Here is a 19,639-nt window from a genome sequence, read left to right on the forward strand (position 1 = left end):
TAAAATGTCAAATGTATTCATATGAATTTAAATTGATATTTTAGTCAAGTCTTCACTGCTGTTAAACATTTAATTAAGTGTTTCTTTTGCTTTTTGAAGCCTATAAAATATAATATTTTATAGGCTTTGACAAAGCAAAAAAAAAAAAAAACATTAAACATAAAAAGCTGATATTAATAAAATTAATAAAATTAGTTAATTAAAATGAATTAACATTTTAAAAATAATGGAAAAAAATTATAACAAAACTATTTATAAATAATAAATAAAAACAGACTATTATCATCACCCGGATGAAGTTAATTAAATAAAGTGTTTATCACAGAAAAACATATTTGATATTTACAAACTATAAATATCATAATAATGAATAATGTAAAGGTAACGTCATAAGATAGTCAGGACTCCCTCATTTATTTCTATTTTAATTTCTATTTTTATAGTTAAATTTAATTTTATTAATAATTAATCGTATTTCTTTTATTTCTTTTATTCATATTTATTTCTTATTATAAGCTTTAATTCTCTTTTTAAGGTCACTGCCGGTCGTATAAGCATTTCACTGTATACTGTACTGTGTATGACTGTGTATGTGACAAATAGAATTTGAATTTGATCTCCTAAATCTCACCGCATCATTTGTAGAAAGTGACACAAATTATTTGATTGATTGGCCAAACAATACCAATATTAAATTGTCATATTGTGTCGTGTCCAGGTGAATTAGAGATTAAGGATCTTTACTTCATGCTGTGTTTCTATGTGAAATGTTAGAAGTCGAGCCCTAGAGGTTTAAGAATGATTCTGAAATATACGACATAGTGAATGAGGTGAACATCATTCTTTGTTTCTCTCTAGAGAGCTGGTGATGGGGAAGCTGTTCAGTGTGTGTGTGTGTGTGTGTGTGTGTGATGTAATGCTGGGAGGGGGTACTCAGGCTGTGTTAGCTAATGGGGTTGAATGCATCTGGGCGGGGCTGAAAGATGAACAATAACATCATGACCTCATAGAGAGAATACGCAAGCAGGGGAGTAACTGAGACACACTCAGGGAGAGGGCCGGCTCTCACAGTGGCGGAGAGAGAGAGAGAGAGAGAGAGAGAGAGAGTGTATGTATAGAACAGACTACAGCATTGCACCAACCCCAGAGGAGGTTCTCATCACTGAGGATTTGGGAAGAATCGCCTTTCTCCTCCATTACATCTATCCATTTTTCCTTTCTTTTTCCACCACTACCCGCTGGCATCGATACCCACTCATCACTGCCCTCCCTGCACTAGGCTGTTCTTCCGGGCATGCTACTTAAGCCCAAGTATGGCCGCTTTCGCAACGACTCTGTGACCTCCTCAGACGACCTGATCCAGAGCTTAGCCATGAGCGGGAAGGTGGTAGCCACGTCAGTGGCTCCTTCTTCAGTACCAAACTCACCAGCGCCATCCTTGGAGCCCACCATCCTCAACCCCCCTTTAGTCCCGGCGTTGGCCGAGTCTCCCGGCCTGGATGGCGAGCAGGACAGTGCCACCACCTTCTGCATGCTCATCCCCAGGATGCCCCAGTGGAAGTTCTCCAACTCGCTGCTGAGCTGCAGCCCTTCCAGCAGCGCCAGTTCCAGCTCCGGTAAGGATTCCAGCAAAAACTCCATGGCTAAGGCGTCCCCAGCCACCACCAATACAGCTGCAGCCTCCAGTGGTCCCATGACAAGCCTCGCTGCTGCACTTAACTCTTGTGACCCTGTCTGTATGGGTCCCTGTTCCCTGCAGTCTGTGAGAGGGCAGAGGGTCGTTACAGGCTCAGCCAGTCCCAGTGGCTTCGGAGGTGCGGAGACAGCGGCGGGGAGCCCAGGCGGTGCTGGGAGCCATCGCACAGGCTCGAACCGCAGGACCAGGGTGGAGGGCATATGGCTCGGTGGTGAAGACCTCAACCAAAAAGGCAATTTCATCCACAAGCCCTCGCATGGCTGGCTGCATCCAGACAACAAAATAAGCAGCTCAGGAGCTTCCTACATCGTCAAGGTGAGATAAACTAATGATGATTGAAGACGAGGCGTTGCTTTCTCCTTAAGAGTGTTTTGCAGATTTTTAGAATTGGGACGGGATATTATTTATTCATGATTCATCATTTATTCTGCTTTATGTTATACACTATGTTTACAAATGTGAAATATTTTGAAGCTGCACTTTTACATTTGGCGTGATGTTAAAATCTATTGGTATGTATTGTGTGTGTGTGTGTATGTGTGTGTGTGTGTGTGTGTGTGTCTGAGATGTCCTGTTTATGTGTATAAGCAGAGTGTATAATTAAGTTTGGTGACTGAATGTGGGGGAAAATACGCAAACACACTACTAAGCATTTTTTTAATTTTCCTGACCAGTCATAAGTCTCGTTATATTTTATAATCATATTTCGAATTGTGTCGAATCCTCACCGCACAGAATATACTGAACAACATCGTCATAATAATATTATACTGCTAACATTACTATACCATATTTATACTTTATGAACATTTTCCAGAGTTGACAGCCTTATTGTCTTTATTTCCCCCAGTTCTGTTTCCTGTCTCTGTCTTTATTTGTCCTAACGCTGAAGAGAGACAGAGAGTGTCCAGTCTGAGCATGCTTTATTGCATTACTCAGGCACATTTCTCTATTCAATTACTTTTAACCAGAGTAATTTGTATCACATGTTTTCCAGAGGGTCAGGATGATATAAGCATCCCAGTATAACCAGAGTGATAAAGATGAGCCACAGTGCAAGATGTGAAGGACTTTCCATTACAAGTCTGTCTGAGCTGACGATCTGCCTAACATGTAACCTCAGTGTTCCTAAATACACATTGTGGGGTATCTGTAGGGTTCAGGGTGCGTTAGTTGAGTAGAATGGGAACACACTCGCAGCCGAGTGAGGGAGGAACGTGATGTTGTGATGGTCAGGTGTCCATAAACAGCATGGAAAAGGGAAAGAAGGTGAATATATTTCAGTCCGCAGTGTTCCCTCCCTGGTGTACATGAGCTCCAGCCCATTACACCCCTACATGGGATAAGCAGAGAGAAAGAGTGCATGCACGTCCTCCCGTATCGTACAACAGCTAATATACTGTAGTAGCACTATCACATCGTATTACTTTGCAATTGATTTTGTTTTTCCAGGAGGAGATAATTACTCAAGCGCAGGAGAAAACTGAGGTCATGAACTCACGAGGTGTTCAGGGAAGATAAAGTATCTTATCATCTATTCGGTTAGCTTTCTTCTGTGACAGTGCCCTTTCAGTAAATCAAATCTACCCTGAGTTTAAATAATAAACCGACCCAGCTTACATCTTATGTAAACTCAATTAGCTTAATTAACTTTGGTTAACGTAAAGCTAACTTAATTAGCATAGAACCTAAAAATATCACTCCACTTCTCCATCAGTGTCTGTAATGGAGATGCTGTCCAGACGCGCTGCTTGTCAAATTAATAATGTTTTAAATATTGGCCTCAAATGAAATTCCATTATTTTTTTTCCTAAAAAATGTTTGTTATGATGCAGTTACTCAACAGATAGAGCCGACCTGAGCGACCGGGAGGATACGATATGATCATGATATCTACTGTAGGTGCTGGTTCGGATTAGTATTGGGATTCTGTTGGGATCACCATTTCACAACCATTTAATATAACTGTTTTACATTCTGTTGCGATTCTTAACAAACGACGCAAGTGATTCGCTCCTTCCGTGCAGGAGGGTAGTATTCATAAATCAATCAATTTGTAAATAATAATAATGAAAAAAACAAACAACGATTTTGTGCTCAATGTGTCGACGCATGAAATGCCACACTAAGGAACTGCGATATAACTGAACCGATTCTTCATCGCGTCACCTTTAAGGTCTCATGGTGACAAACTAACACCAAGTTACTAAATGTAATTTTAATTATACCTTTCAGTGTGTAGTGTGTGTGTGTGTGTGTGTCCACCCATCCTCCAGCTCACTGTAAGAGGAGTCTACAACATACCCATTACACTGTCTCTTAAATGCTAAGAGGATAAGACATATATTTTGCTCCTGTTCCTGGTGCTGTTTCACATCGATGCGATATAGAAGCGATTACTTTGTTTGTTTGTTTGTTTGTTTGTTCTCTCGGTGTGGGTGAGGGTGTGAGGGCGTGTCAGTTACTTTGTGACTGTGTGGATTGTTCGTTTTGTTTTTGTTTAACATCAACAAAGTATTTTTCCTCTTCCTGTTTATATGGTTACAGTATTTAGGCTGCATCGAGGTGCTGAAATCAATGCGATCCCTGGACTTCACTACAAGAACACAGGTCACAAGGTAAGCTGCTCACGCTGGTCCTTCACCGACACTAATCCCTTAAGGTTTGTATCACTCTACTGAGTTGAATTATATAGTTTTGCGAGCCGGTGAGTGTTGAGTTCAGTGTAGCGCAGTAACATTGTGCTGGTGTTCCTGCGGGGATGGTGCAGCCTCCTCTCTGCTCCTGGCTATTGATCAGCAGTAACCTAATCCCCAAAGCCCACACTGGACTTAAGTGCTGCCAGAGCCAGGCAAATGCAGATAGACATGTATTATTGATGCTGCTGCCTAATGACTGGAGAGCTGCAGTGAGCTGGGCCACGGAGAGCTCTGAAAACAAAGGAGGCTCGGGTGGATTGGTGTGTTAGGAAGCCGAATGTGTTTGAGAGGGATTAGCACTTATGGATTATGATAAAGTGGTGTAGTAAGGGAGTGATCTAGTCTCTAAATGGAAGAATGTTGTACAGTGATATGTTCGGAGAATACAGTCGCTCCGGCATTCCCGAAACTAGCATGCAGTCATTTGGCTAAAAAACAAAAACAAAATTAGATTAGATTGCTAGAAGATGTTTATACTCTGAACAAATAGTCCTGAAATGTTTAAGATACAGTCTAGTGGATAGCAATGATTATCTCTTGTGGGTATCTGTGAGTATGTAATGGTGATCATCTTACTGCAGGAAATAAAATCATGAAAATGTGCTGGATCTCATTTAGACCAAATTATATTAGTATTGATGAGCACAGACTGTAGAGCTTTTGAAGAAAAAAACAGTGGCTAATTTGCTATAATATGAGTAAATCCTATAGAATCCATCCATCCATCCATCCATCCATCCATGAACCTCTGTAGTTCAACTAGAGTCTGTGGAGGCCATTGGTGATCACCAGACTACCTTCACATGCACATTCACACACTACAGGCAATTTGGGAACGCCAATTAATCCAACCTGCACGTCCTTGGACTTTGATGTTTATTAAAGATGTAACCTAATAATCTAAGTGTTTCTTTAGGGAGGCCATCAACAGGCTGTGTGAAATCGTTCCAGGAGGGAAAAGTGTGTGGAGGAAGAAGGTGAGCACTGGTGATGGTATTAATGTTGTTATAACACGAACATTCAGTGTATGTAAGATACATAATGAAGCTTTAATGTAAAGTGATTGTGATTTCGTCTGTTGCAGGCAGCCAACAAGGCCCTTCATTCGGTCATGGGAAAGAGTAACCTGCATTTCGCTGGCATGCGTATTGCCGTCAACATCTCAGTCGAGGGGCTGAACTTGCTTGACCCCACCACGAGACAGGTTAGAGTCGTCCAGCTCCGGGTCTCCTGAGCATATTACAAGACAGATGTGATGAGATGTGGAAATGTGGGGTCAAAGACAATATCTGTGTCAGTATCAGTAAATAATGTAACGCTCGAGTCAGTAGATCAGTCCAGCCTTTTATGGGAATTAGCTTCGGCTGTTTATCATTATATTGATTTGGAAGTTCTTTGTCTGTCTCTCTCTCTCTCTCTCTCTCTCGTAGGTGATAGCACATCACCCTATGCAGTCTATCTCCTTTGCTTCTGGAGGAGACATGGTAAGGCCTAAAACGATCAGTTAAGACATATAGTGTGTCTTTAACCTTAAAACTCAAACGGCGGCACAGATCCGTGGCGACAACACAGCATCGGCCAATGACTATTGTAGAACTGAAAAAAGAAAAAAAGATAATAAGCATATTAATTTTTTTTGGTCATAGAAACAACCAAAAACAATAAAAACACATAATCATAATAATCATACATAATAGGTGTATCTGTGACACATTAAAATTTAGTTTTTGCTCAGTCATGTTTGTATAGTTGGTTAAAATTAAGTAAAATTCCGTTCATATTGCCTATTTTGTGCTGAAAAAGGATACGTCACCCCATACTGCACAATCCTGAGCCCTCTATAGGTTTATAAAAAAAAAAAAAAACAGCAAATCAAACAATGACTAGAATGCTCTGAGGTCTGAGAGTTTTATTTAGCAGAAAAATTGTAAAGCCAACTTACAATTATATTTTTATTCATTTTGTATCTTTAGAAAATAATTTTAGCGTTTAAAAATCAGGGCTTACTAAAAGAAAAAAAGCTTTACAAGTCTTTTTGTTTTCTGTCATAATTGTGATGTATGTAGACAAATGCAGAAAATGCAGACAGTGCAGATCAGCAATGATTTAATTATATTTAATGAGAGAGAATCGTAAAGGCTGAATAAAAAGCCGTTAAGGCTGAATCAAGGTGAAAAACACACAGGAATCAGACAAGGCACAAACAAAATATCAATAATCAGAGTCAAAGTCAAAATATGATTTGAAAGGAGAATAACATGTTTTTGGGAGGAGTACTTCATCCCTTCCATGTTTGTAGCCGCGAGTTTCTTTATGATTGACAAAGTAAATGTGTGACACCCAGACATTCAATAATTCAGGAAAACCATGCAGGCGAAAGACATGTTTTTTAACTTCCACCTATTAGAACAAATTTGATATTTCATCACATGTGTGATCAGGACAGAGTGCTTATTAAATAGAATAAACAGATAAATGAATGTTGATGTGCTCGTGCTACTAAATATAATAAAACTCATTTTATTCCTCAGGATACGCCTGATTATGTTGCATATGTGGCCAAAGATCCTGTGAATCAAAGAGGTTAGTTGTTAATTTTAGAATGCTTATACAAGTTCGTTTTTTTTATTATTTACAGTGAATATTAAAGTTTACACACCCCTGTTAAAACGCCAGGATGGAAAAAAAGACCAAAGTTAAATAGTTTCCAAACTTTTTAACTTTGGTGTACAATTCACCTTAAAGCAATCTTAAAGCAAACACCATGTTCTTTAAAGAGGTTACAAAGGAGATCATTGAAAGGTATCAGTCACAAGAAGGGTTTAAAAGAATTTTTAAGGGATAAGAATCAATAAGTGGAGAAAATATGGCAGGACAGTGACATTACAGAGAACTGGACGTCCCTGGACGACAGCTGAAATGACAAGAAGAAACCTGATCAGGAAGTCTGATGAGGAGTGAGGGGGAAGTAAGGCTCTCCTCAGAGAGACGATGGGAGAAATGACTCTACATTTACTGTTTACTTTTGGCTTTTAGCATTCAGACAAATTAAGCAATATTTTGACTTGTGATTGGTACGTCTGCACTTTCATCACATTCATCATTCAGTGTGATTATACTAAACCATTACCATTTAGTATAATTACCATTATATTACATTACATTCAGTGTAAAATCATTACACCATTCAAACATCCAACACTATTACATTTGTGTAACAAATGTTTTATTTACACTGAACTTTCTAAATGAGCATTTTCCTGTAAACTCATGTCCCATGTGCACAATTCTAACATTATTAAGGTGCCAATATCATATCATTATACAGTGGAACCTTGAATTACGAGTATAATTCGTTCCGGAAGCGGGCTCGTATTCCAAAACACTTGTAAACCAAATAAAATCTTCTTATAGGAAATAATGGAAAGTCAAATTATTCGTTCCAAACTAAACATGAAATCTCTCTAATGACAATCAATTAAGCAACACGCTAACAGAATTACTGCTGTAAAGTAAAAAAAAAAATAAAAATAATTAACCTCCACTTTACCTTTGAAAAAAAAGACGTGTAGGCGAAAGTAGGAGTGGTCTGTGTGTGTGTGTGTGTGTGTAACACAAGGACACAATGAGCAGGCTGAGGCTTGAGCAGAGAGAGAAAATGGATCTTTAACCACTTTTATAAGACTTGCTTTTGCTTTACACGCGCATACAGAAACAAAATAAATATGTTTTACACACACACATGTGGTCACAGTGTTATAGTAAACAGTACATGCGTGCACAGATGTTGATTATACCAGTAAGAACCCAGCACTAGGACCCAGCAGGGGAGACGATTACCCAGAATTCTGCAGCGCAAGCGAGAGGAAATCCGTTGGCTCAGTTGTGATCACGTGATGCTCGGCGTCAAAACATGAAGCGCATGCATGATACATGGTACTGCGTACTTGTAAACCAAGACTTGCTCGTTTTCCAATTCAGAATTTATTTAAATTCTTGTGGAACATTCACAAACCACGTTACTCACAATCCGAGGTTTTACTGTATATATAAAACAAATAAACTGTCCAAACACAAACCATTCAAGAGAAATCACACTTAATACAAAACATTTAGTCAGTACACAAAGTGCCTGCAGCCGACCAGTGTGGTGAAACGATCACTCCGTGGTGTATTAACAACAACAACAACAACAACAAGAAAGAAATCTGCTCTTAGACGGCAGCCGCCTCTCATTATTCACGTAAAAGAACTGACTCATAGAGCCGTCTGGTTCTCGACCGACACATCTCTACTGCCAAGAGGCGTACAGCAACATCAAAGGAGTGACAGCAGCTTCTGGCAAGCACTGGTTGTGACATCATCATCTCCCTTATTCTTCCCATGTGGTCTGTGCTGTGGGGCTTCACGAAGGAAAACATCCAAGCCCTGATACATCCAGCAAAAACATACATAAAGTCTCCCACAACCATGTGGAAATGTGTGTTATGGTCTGATAGAGTAATTATTAATCCTTTTTCAGTCATTCATTTCAAAAGGTATGTCTGGCATGAAATTTATGCAGCCAGGTTATTATAAGCTTTTTAATTTACTTATAGGTAAAAAGCTATAATTAAGGTTACCTTTTAAATTTTTACCTATAACTTTTTCAGTTTGGACTTCAGTTGAATTGTACAGGTTCTCCTTTCGGCTGCTCCAGTTAGGGGTCGCCACAGCGGATTGTTTATCCCCATCTAACTCTGTCTATCACATCTTCCCTCGTCACTCCAACCGCCCGCATGTCCTCCATCAACACATCCATAAACCTCCTCCTGGGTCTTCCTCTTCTCCTCCTGCCTGGCAGCAGCATCTCTAACATCCCCCTCACCCCTCATCGCTCCTCTGCACGCCTCCAAACCATCTTAATACTCACTCATATACTCATATACTCATATACTCACTCCTAATCCTGTACATTCTTCTCACTCCCAAAGCTAATCGCAGCATCTTCAGCTCACATTAAGGTCACATTTCATACACATTAAATTGGAGACAAAAACCTGGCGTTGTTACAGGGGTGTGTAGGGGTGTGTTTTATATCCTCTGTATGTACTCCAGTGTTACTAACTACTGTACTTTAATAAGTATCTCATGGTCAACAGTTATGAGGACCTTTATAAACGTGCTTGTTTCGTGTATTTCCAGCGTGTCATATTCTGGAGTGCTGTGCAAACCTTGCCCAGAGCATTATCAGTACGATCGGACAAGCCTTCGAGCTGCAGTTCAAACAGTACCTGCACAGCCCACCCAAAGCCACGCCCAGTCTGGACAGGTAAATAGTCTGGAGGAACTAGTTCTCTCATTACTGCTAATTGTAACAGACAATCTTCATGAGTATGTGCTTGTATGTGATGTGTGTGTATATATATATGTATATATAAGCGTCCTGTTCATAGAGAATGAGATGTTTTAGACCTGTTTGAGTACACATACGTAAAGGCAATATTAGCATTAAAACACAGAGTAGGGCGATGTTTTAAACAGTTACAAGGATTCACAAGGATAGAATCACACACACACACACACACACACACACACACACACACACACACACACACACACACACACACACCACTTCCAAGAACCATGTAACTGAACAATATTATACACACAAACAGACGTCCTCTAATGTCCGAGCTCTGAGAACATCTCCACTCTCTGGCTGTGGAATTGATGAGAACTGAACACACACGGCTCACGTTTCCATCACCTCCTGTTTTCACCTGAGAATGAATGAATGGCCTGTCATTGGATTTCAGGTAGCGCACTGTTACTGCCTGCGGTGTCACGGATTAACATAATGAAATACTGATGCAATAACATGTTTAAGCTTACACCTACACACATGGGTTTGACACACTCACACACAGGTTTAACACACAGGTTTAACTCACACACACAGGTTTAACTCTCACACACATGATTAATTCTCACACAGGTTTAACACACACAGGTTTAACACACACACATGTTTAACTACTGCAATTTCTGTTAAACACTGGTTCTATTTGCCAATATTAATAATATTATATTATTTCAGTACAATTATTGTGATAATATAGAGACTAAAGGCTGATTGTAAATTGCTTTGATCTCATATGATGTAGATTAATCCAAGATGAACACAATACTGTCATCATATCATTCAGTAAGAAACAAATAATTAAATTAGAAGGAATTTAAAGAAGATGCCATGCGATTGTGGGCAAAACTTTGTTTTTGACGTTTTAACTAAAAAGGTGTTCAGGATCAACCTGGAGAGTTCTGTTTAATTCATTTAATGATTTATTCGCCAGTTTTCTTGATTCATGGCAATAATTAATGAATTAGACTATATTAGCCATTAAAGGCCCTTATTTAACTATTTCTTTAACAAGTTAAGGCAGGTCTCAGACAGTTAAATCTGAATGTCTAAAATTCCTTTCCCAATAGGGTCCCCTTAAACCATGAGGGGCGTTCAAGCCAAACCAGGACTTTTGTTTGCACAGAATAACAGAACACAGTTATAAGAAGAAAAAAAATCCCTTTATTTCTCTATATAATCCCCCGCTACACTAATGCACTTTGTCGAGTTATCTGGGAATTTGCACATCAGCTTCTGCTTCAAACACGAAAAAATCCATTTGCCAACTAGAGGAGACATGAGGATCAACTCTCGAATCACTTTTAAGTCTTGTGTCTGACAGCTTTGCAGGTTACACAACGATCATTCAGAGGGGATTCAACTAAGTAACGATAACCTTAAATGAAAACAAAATAGAAAAAGGGTCCATCACTATTTCTGATAAATAATATTTAAATAAAATTTAAACAAATACAACAACAAAATGATTTAACTAAGCTTAACACATACTATTCCGTTAACCCTTTAGGAAACATGTAACACACAACATCATATTACATTTATTGTGAAAACATGCAAACACATAAACAACAATCATAACATAAGTTACGCTTTTCTCTTGTAATGAGCACTAAGCAATTCAATCAAATATCAAGTAACTCAGATTCAGTCCTTTGTATAAGTGAGGAGCGGTATCATCACACCGTCGGTGTCCCTGAGATGTCCAGCAGCCGATGCGCTTCCCTGTCTCACACGTTACTGACTGCGGTCTCTCACACACAGGTTTATATACACAGACTTTATACTGTAACATCATAGTTACACCATGGTAGAGACTGTGAGGTGCCACAGACGCTGCCTGTATGTTGAGTCTGTACCTTTGCTCCATTGATGACTGTGAGGTGATGCATACTGTGATGTCATACTCGTGTGGACGTGCCACAGTTGTTCCTTGTCGAATGACTTTCACTAGTGCTGGAACACCATCAAGGAAGAAAGTTTTCCGATCAGACTACGTGTCTGATTGATGTCTGAAACCCTCGGCCTCCCAGGAACTCCTTCAATCGCCTAAACATGAGGAAAGGAGCGAGGTCAGGACTGTAAAGTGGAGTTAGTAAATGATTGTGTTAACAGTTCACTCCTGCACTGGACGTACGACCTTCTTTATGTTTGTTTTACAAAAGAAGGTCGTTACTGATGTTTTACTGCGACTAAGAGTTCCATCACCGTACTGTGCTTAAAGTCTTTTGTACTGTAGATGTCAATCACATCTATGCATTCCTTTACCAGAAGTCCAGGGTTGACTTAATCCTGTGTGTCCACAATATGATGTTACTATTGCTGTTATTCATTTTTAATAGACATGATTCGTACACAAAAACGGACATTTTCTGATTATCTTAGGAGTGTACGGACGGAGGAGTCAGCATGGGAGGAGGATGACATGTTCCTGGAACACGATTACTACAACAGCATACCAGGTAAAGAACCTCCACTGGGAGGACTCGTGGACTCCAGACTGAAGACCAAAGCAGCCATGCTGGGCCACATCCACTGCGTGCCACAGAACAAAGCAGCACAGGTACAGCTCCAGCGTTCAGGACTTAGGATAAGCTTTCCATATGATGCAATCAGTAGAAATCCCACCACTAAACCCAAAGCGTCAGTAACAGTAGTTTTTTTTTTTTTTTTTTTTTGTACCCCTGATACACTGCCCTTTTCGAAGGACAGTCTGGGAGGGGATTTTTTACCCTCGTTATCCTTATGTATCTTATTCCTTATTTTCTATGATGGCGCCCTAGGTGGCTGCCGTCGCGACTCTGTGGTCGCAAAAATCATTTCGCTGCATATTGTACTCTGTATGATTGTGCATGTGACAAATAAACTTGAAACTTGAAACACTTGAATCTGATTGATCTAATATTAGTGAGTTACAGTAAACAACATCTGCTGTGTTTGGAATAAAGTTTTAATTCTAATTCTAATTCCACCAATATCTGTACATTTGTAGTCCGGATCCACAGCGAGGAGAGACATGTCCTCACTACCGGCAGCTCAGCTGTGTTATGAAGTGCACTGGGACACGGACAACTGCAGCAGCTCAAGTGAGACACCCTTCATTTCATGCAAAATTAAAATCCTAGCTCTGCGTGTATTGTATAAGACGTTAACCCATCATGAAGGGCAGGGACGAGGGATGTTACACTCACTGGGCATCCAAACCATCACAACATGCTCACACTGCTGGCTGGGAGATGCTGTTGAATGCTTTTTTTTTGCGTAGAGACGACATCCTCTGTTGTCCTGTTTGGGCAGCCGGTCCAGCCTGGGTGGTATGTCCTCTTTGAGGTAACTCGAGACCAGATTCTCAAAGCACGTCCTTTAAATCCTTATAAACAGTGCAACAGAGTGAAGTCATTCATAGTGAAGTCCACGAATGCTTGGGCACCAGAATGATTGGCTGAGTCCTCAGGCCTGTGGGAACATTAGCCTGGGCCTGGGCAGTGGGGCGGCACTGAAAATCATTGTGTAAATAAATGGCATCCCAGGGCTGTGCTAAACTTCTGCCTGAGTCTTCCTCTACACCCTTAGGCAATGGTCTTCAGCACATTATAATCCTGATCGAGACACATGGTTTCACCATGAAATCAGTAGAGGTCAGGTAGAATCATTTATTTTTGAGACACATGTGGGGGGATGGCACCTGAATCTCAGCTAAAAAAGATGAGTATTAGTGATGAAAGCCTTAATAATCCATTCTGTATTCTTCTAACGTATTAAAATAAATAAACAAGGCTGTTGACTGCATTATTATTTCTGTCCCTTCCAGACGTGACCTCTGATGGGTATTTGCGAGCAGATGGACATCCTACCAGTAGCCAGGATTATGAGGAGCACCTGTATGTGAACACACTGAGTCTGAACAACACAAAACCATCATCAGGTGCACAGGAAAAATGCAGTCCTGAGAGCCCCAAAAAAGACATCTTTGACATGAGTATGTCAGGACCACAGTCGAATCTAACATAGGTCCACTCTTCAAAGTCTCTAAATCATGTTCTGTTGAGCTAGCTGTTTCGTTTTGTATCTCCACCCCAAAAAAATGATGTGTGCTTATCTATGAAATAATATAATTTTTTAAACCTTTCAAAATGCATTGCACTCTTAAGGTCCAGACTTACAGAAATATTGACCAGTCAGTGTTGATCCTTTTTGTCCCCAGGACCTTTTGAAGATGCGCTACGTCTGCATGAGGCTGGTGGCGTGTGTTTGCTGGAGGACAAGTGGCCGAGCCCCCCACACCGCAGGGCCCCTGTAGCCCCTACTGAGGAGCAGCTCTGTCAAGAACCCTGGTATCATGGGCGAATGAGCCGGCGTGATGCAGAGAAGCTCCTGATCCACGATGGAGATTTCCTAGTGCGTGACAGTGCCACTAACCCAGGACAGTATGTACTGACCGGGATGCACTGCGGTCTGCCGAAACACCTGCTCCTGGTGGACCCAGAGGGTGTGGTGAGTATAGCGTATTGGTCATGGGCTAGAGGCAATACAATGATGGTCTTATGCATTGAGACTCTGTGTTACTGGTGGGTATGAACACCCAGTTTATAGATCCTGTCTACAAGAGATTGGGGTCAGAGGTCAGGGATAGCTCACTGGTTAAGGCATTGACTCACTGATCAGAAGGTCTCAGGTTCTAACCCCACCACCAAGTTGCCACTGTTGGGCCCTTGAGCAAGGCCCCTAACCCTCAACGTAACTGCTCAGATGTATAATGAGATCAAAGTCGCTCTGTGTGTGGGCGTCAGCCAAACGCCGTAAATGTAAACAAGTTAATTGGCTTCAAAGTAGCAAATGTGTTTAATAAGAAGAGACTCGTATGAAATTCGTATTCTGTTTTCTTTCTGATTGTCAGGTACGAACTAAAGACATGCTGTTTGATAGCATCAGTCACCTGATCAACTATCACCTGAGCAACAAGCTGCCCATCGTAGCAGCCGAGAGTGAACTTCATCTCCAGCAGGTGGTGTACAGGAAGCACTGAGACCACCACGTGTAGGTGTGTCGAGGTTAAAAGACGACACTTACACACACTTATCTTCACGTAAGGAACAAGTGATGGTACAGTTATATTGTATTATATTAATAACAAACATTCCCTCCTTTAATGAAGACTGTAATTAGTAAAACTGCCCTAGGGGTTGATGAGGGTGTAGATTGTACCCTGTCATGGACTGGCGTTCCATCCAGTGTGTACTTCCACCTCTGACCTAGTGTTCCTGGGACAGGATCTCCGGATCTCCTGCAGTCCTGACCAGGATACAGCAGTTACTGATGGAATTTACTCTAAATCCTGTTATTCTTCTCAGGTAAATGAAGCTTGGCGTCATTTTGTGCAGCCAGTCCCGTGTCCCTACACCTATGCCTTAAACACAGACTCCTAACGTTTAGTACTTTATGTGTTAATGAAATAAAGTTCCGACACACACACACACACACACACACACACACACACACACACACACACACACACACACACACACCCACACCCCCCCCCCCCCCACACACACACACACCCCCACACACACACACACACACATCCCCACACACACACACACACACACACACACACACATCCCCACACACACACACCCACACACACACTCACACACACACACACACACACACACACACACACACACACACACACACACACACACACACACACACACACACAAACAGACACACACACAGACACAGACAGACACACACACACACCCACACACATACCCACACACACATACACACACACACACACACACACACACACACACAGACACACACAGACACACAAACAGACACACACACAGACACAGACAGACACACACACACACACACACACACCCACACACACACTCACACACACACACCCACACACACACTCACACACACACACACACACACACACACACACACACACACACACACACACACACACCCCCACACACACACACCCACACACACACACACACACACACACACACACACACACACACACACACACACACACACACACACACACACACACACACATCCACACACACACACACCCACACACACACTCACACACACACACCCACACACACACTCACACACACACACACACACACACACACACACACCCACACACACACTCACACACACACACACACACACACACACACACACACACACACACACACACACACACAGACATACACACAAACAGACACACACACAGACACAGACAGACACACCCACACCCACACACATACCCACACACACATACACACACACACACACACACACACACACACACACACACAGACACAGACATACACACAAACAGACACACACACACACACACAGACACACACACACACACACCCACACACACACCCACACACACACACCCACACACACACACAGAGCACATGAGTACTTACAGTGTGCTGGTGTTAAATTATTCCACATGCGCATGTTTTAAACTGTGTTAAAATGTTGTGTACGGTTTCTTTTTGTTCTCAGGATACAATGTTGCAGTTTTTATGTTGATTTCTTTATAACAATTGATCCCTTAAACTCAGCTTAGGGTAGAAGTTCTCTTAGCACTAGATATATTTCCTATATTTCATTTACCCACATTGTGTTGTCACGAATACTTATATTTTATTAAGATAACAACCTCCATAAATCTCATTACAGCGGGACCTCAGCATATGAACTTAATCCGTCCCGGCGGTGAGATCCTAGGGCTAATTTTTTAATGTAAATAATGTAAATGCAGATAATCGGCTCCAGCCACACAAAATTATTATCAACACCATAATCATATTTTGTTTATATAAAAACAGTCAAAATATTTAGAAAATAATTAAAATAAGAAATAAATAGACATTAAACCTCACTTGACCTTAATTTATGAATCTTCTTGGCACCGGCTGCTTTAAAGCCAAGGCGACTACTGTACTGCCTTAATAACGTTCTTGTGACCCATGGTGTTATGTCTTCACTAAATCTTGCACAAAATGCAAAAAAATCCACAAAGAATATTGTAAATAATATTGCTTTGCTTGGAAAAAAGTGGAAATGGCTCCTGGAAATATGCAGAAGTTAGCTACCGTTCGCTTCGGCGTGAATTCTTAAGTTCGTATGCCGAGGTACCGCTGTATTATATGAAATCTAAATGAAGAGCATTAGAGAACACATTTACAGTGAGAAGCTCATCTGTTACCTACATTTTAATGGGATCAAGATTAATTATTTATAATAAAGATTTATTATTTTCATTTTTATTTTTTATGGGGCTAATTGGGTGCGTATGTTTGAGTCCAACCTGTATTTTGCTCAGAATCATTATCTAACCAGCTAATGCTATAAAGCTAGCTTAAAAACAGAAAGCTGAAATAAAGAGTGGATGAAAAGTACACTAGTGTGATTCCCAGATGTGGCGTTCCCGTTAATCAGTGCCTAGTTTACTTCCGTGTGCTGCACTACTGTTTATAGGGTTTTTTTCTCATGAGTGGGAGAGATGCAAAAACTAAATAGCAATTATTGTTTGCTCAGATGTTGTTGCTTGATTAAATGTACAATACTGTGCAAAAGTCTTGACCCCTCCTCATTTGTCTAATTTTTCCTTTAAAAGAGCCAGACATTAAGATTCAAGATTCAAAGAACTGTATTAATCCCAGAAGAAGATTGTTTTTTAGTAGTAATCTACATAGGTAGGCTTAGTAATATTGAGGAATAGTTCTCCAGGCTACTTGAAACACTTTTTTGTCTCTTATGTTCACTCCAGTCCCTCATGTTCCCTTCATGCATGTTCCCATTCAAGCATAAAAACCATCTGAGTTAAGTCCTGACCCAGTGAGAAACAGGTGCAGATGATGAGAGATGATTAGGCCGGTGACTAATATACTGCTGATGCTAAATGCTGAGGGGTTGGAACAGACGAGAGGGGAAATGAGGTCGCTGCTGAGGCTGGTACAAAAACAACTATTTTTTATGTTGCACCTTTAGACACTTGTTACAGTAAAATATTTGTTCCCTGTTCTTTAATCTACATAATAATAAAGGGGGTCAAGACTTTCGCACAGTACTGTATAAATGGATATTTTGGACGTGAAGTTTAAGTACAGTATGAACAGTAATAAAAGGCATGTTCTATTTATTTGAAAGATTATCCAGTAAATGACAAATCTGAAGGCTTATAAATGATAAAGAATTAACGAGCAGTAATAGTACAGTACTGGTTTGGTTTCTCTCTCCACTGGTGCCGCTCTTTTCTCCAGGTCTGTCACAGGAATCAGATTCAGTGATTATTCTGGCAGATTAAGTGGCACTGCATGAGGTTTAAATCTGTTCATCAGCACTCTGAGCATATTTATGTATCCTCTGAGGCCATCTGAATAAAAATATTTTTTGTCTGATTCATTTCTCATCTATTATCATTAACAGGAGAATGTCGGGTTTGGCTAAACTGGGACAAGCCTGATTTAAAAAAAAAAAAAAAGATCAGTTGAGTTCTAGTTTAATTAATACTGCTGTCTATGTCAGGTATGAATTTTACTTATTCATCAAATAATATTCACTTTAGGGTAAAAATCAGGTTTATAAATGTAATAAATTACTATGTAACAAAACTTCATGTAGAATTCCAGAATAAAACATATTTACAGCTTGAATAAAATTTCAGACGGATGTTTTTGAGGATTCCATGATCCACCCCGCTGACCCAGGACGAGCTGATTAATCACTCAAAACGTTCAAGAACAACATGGTGACTTTGCTACACTCACTGCTCAGAACTTTACAATACATTATAAACTTTCTACCAAAGTAATAAACCTCTCGTACCTCACTAGAACATCTTTATGAAAGTAATACAGATGAAAAGCTTTAATATCTCTCTCTCTCTAAACCAACAGAACTATAAAACATCATGCCGGCTGTTTTTACAAAAATATATAAGGAGCAAATCAGGCAGTGACGTCCAAACAGGACACGTCCAATAGTGTACAAGTTTATCACAAATGGAGGCACAAACAAACGAAATGAACAGAAGACAGATGTTCCATCCGGTTTGGCAGCATCTTAAATAATCAGGTCTATCAAATGATGAAGTAACAGACAGGACTGAGGCCCAGGAGAGAGAGAGAGAGAGAGAGAGAGAGAGAGGGACTGGACCGGGCTACACAAAACAAACACAAGTACACACACTTTATAATCACTGTGCAGGACGTACTGTAGTCTTACAGATGGGAAACAGATCAGTAACGGCATTATGTGGACAAAATTAATGTGAAACGTTAATAAAATGTGATTGCTCTTGGGCTAAGGCTGGTCTTATGGTCAAAAATATTCGAATTGTTTAACAGGGAAAATGTACTTTATACAGTTTATTAGATATGCATAGACTAATTTAATATTCCAATACACTATAACATACCAATATGACTAAACATAACTTGGCCAGTCCTGGGATTTTCACAAGCCCCAGCTGCACCAGGTTAACCTTGTGGGCCCTTAAGCAAGGCCCCTAACCCTATTTGCTCTGTATCATGGCTGATCCTGTGCTCTGACCGCAGTCACGACGGGAAATGTATATGTGACAAATAAAGGCTTAACTTAAAAACATTTTTGAGGCTGATGGTATTCTGATGATTGTCCTATTTATTGATAAAGACTTTAAAGCACATGTGGAATTTGCTACTATAAAAAATAATTAAACGTAAGGTCAATAACTTTAAATAATGTGTTATTTTTTATACAAAATATATAAATAAAGGTTGATCAGAGTTCTGATGAAAGGTTTAAGTGAGC

At 40.3% G+C, this 19,639-nt stretch overlaps 1 protein-coding gene across 2 annotated transcripts; it reads left to right on the forward strand.

The window, feature by feature from the left end:
- The first annotated feature begins 1,179 nt into the window (after positions 1-1,179).
- On the forward strand, positions 1,180-15,261 carry shc2 (SHC (Src homology 2 domain containing) transforming protein 2). Of its 2 annotated transcripts, none has more exons than XM_053513448.1 (12): positions 1,180-2,011; positions 4,244-4,314; positions 5,312-5,372; positions 5,480-5,599; positions 5,826-5,879; positions 6,927-6,978; positions 9,580-9,706; positions 12,182-12,359; positions 12,789-12,882; positions 13,608-13,775; positions 14,001-14,290; positions 14,694-15,261. In XM_053513448.1, the coding sequence occupies exons 1-12, from the start codon at positions 1,295-1,297 to the stop codon at positions 14,820-14,822; spliced, it is 2,061 nt and encodes a 686-aa protein (XP_053369423.1). In that variant the 5' UTR covers positions 1,180-1,294; the 3' UTR covers positions 14,823-15,261. The 2 variants fall into 2 exon arrangements, with proteins under 2 accessions (XP_053369423.1, XP_053369424.1); XM_053513449.1 differs by having other exon boundaries at positions 1,677-2,011; positions 13,608-13,721.
- The last annotated feature ends 4,378 nt before the right edge of the window (positions 15,262-19,639 follow it).

Source organism: Clarias gariepinus, chromosome 15 (genome assembly GCF_024256425.1).
Source record: "Clarias gariepinus isolate MV-2021 ecotype Netherlands chromosome 15, CGAR_prim_01v2, whole genome shotgun sequence".
In the NCBI taxonomy this organism is placed as follows: domain Eukaryota; kingdom Metazoa; phylum Chordata; class Actinopteri; order Siluriformes; family Clariidae; genus Clarias; species Clarias gariepinus.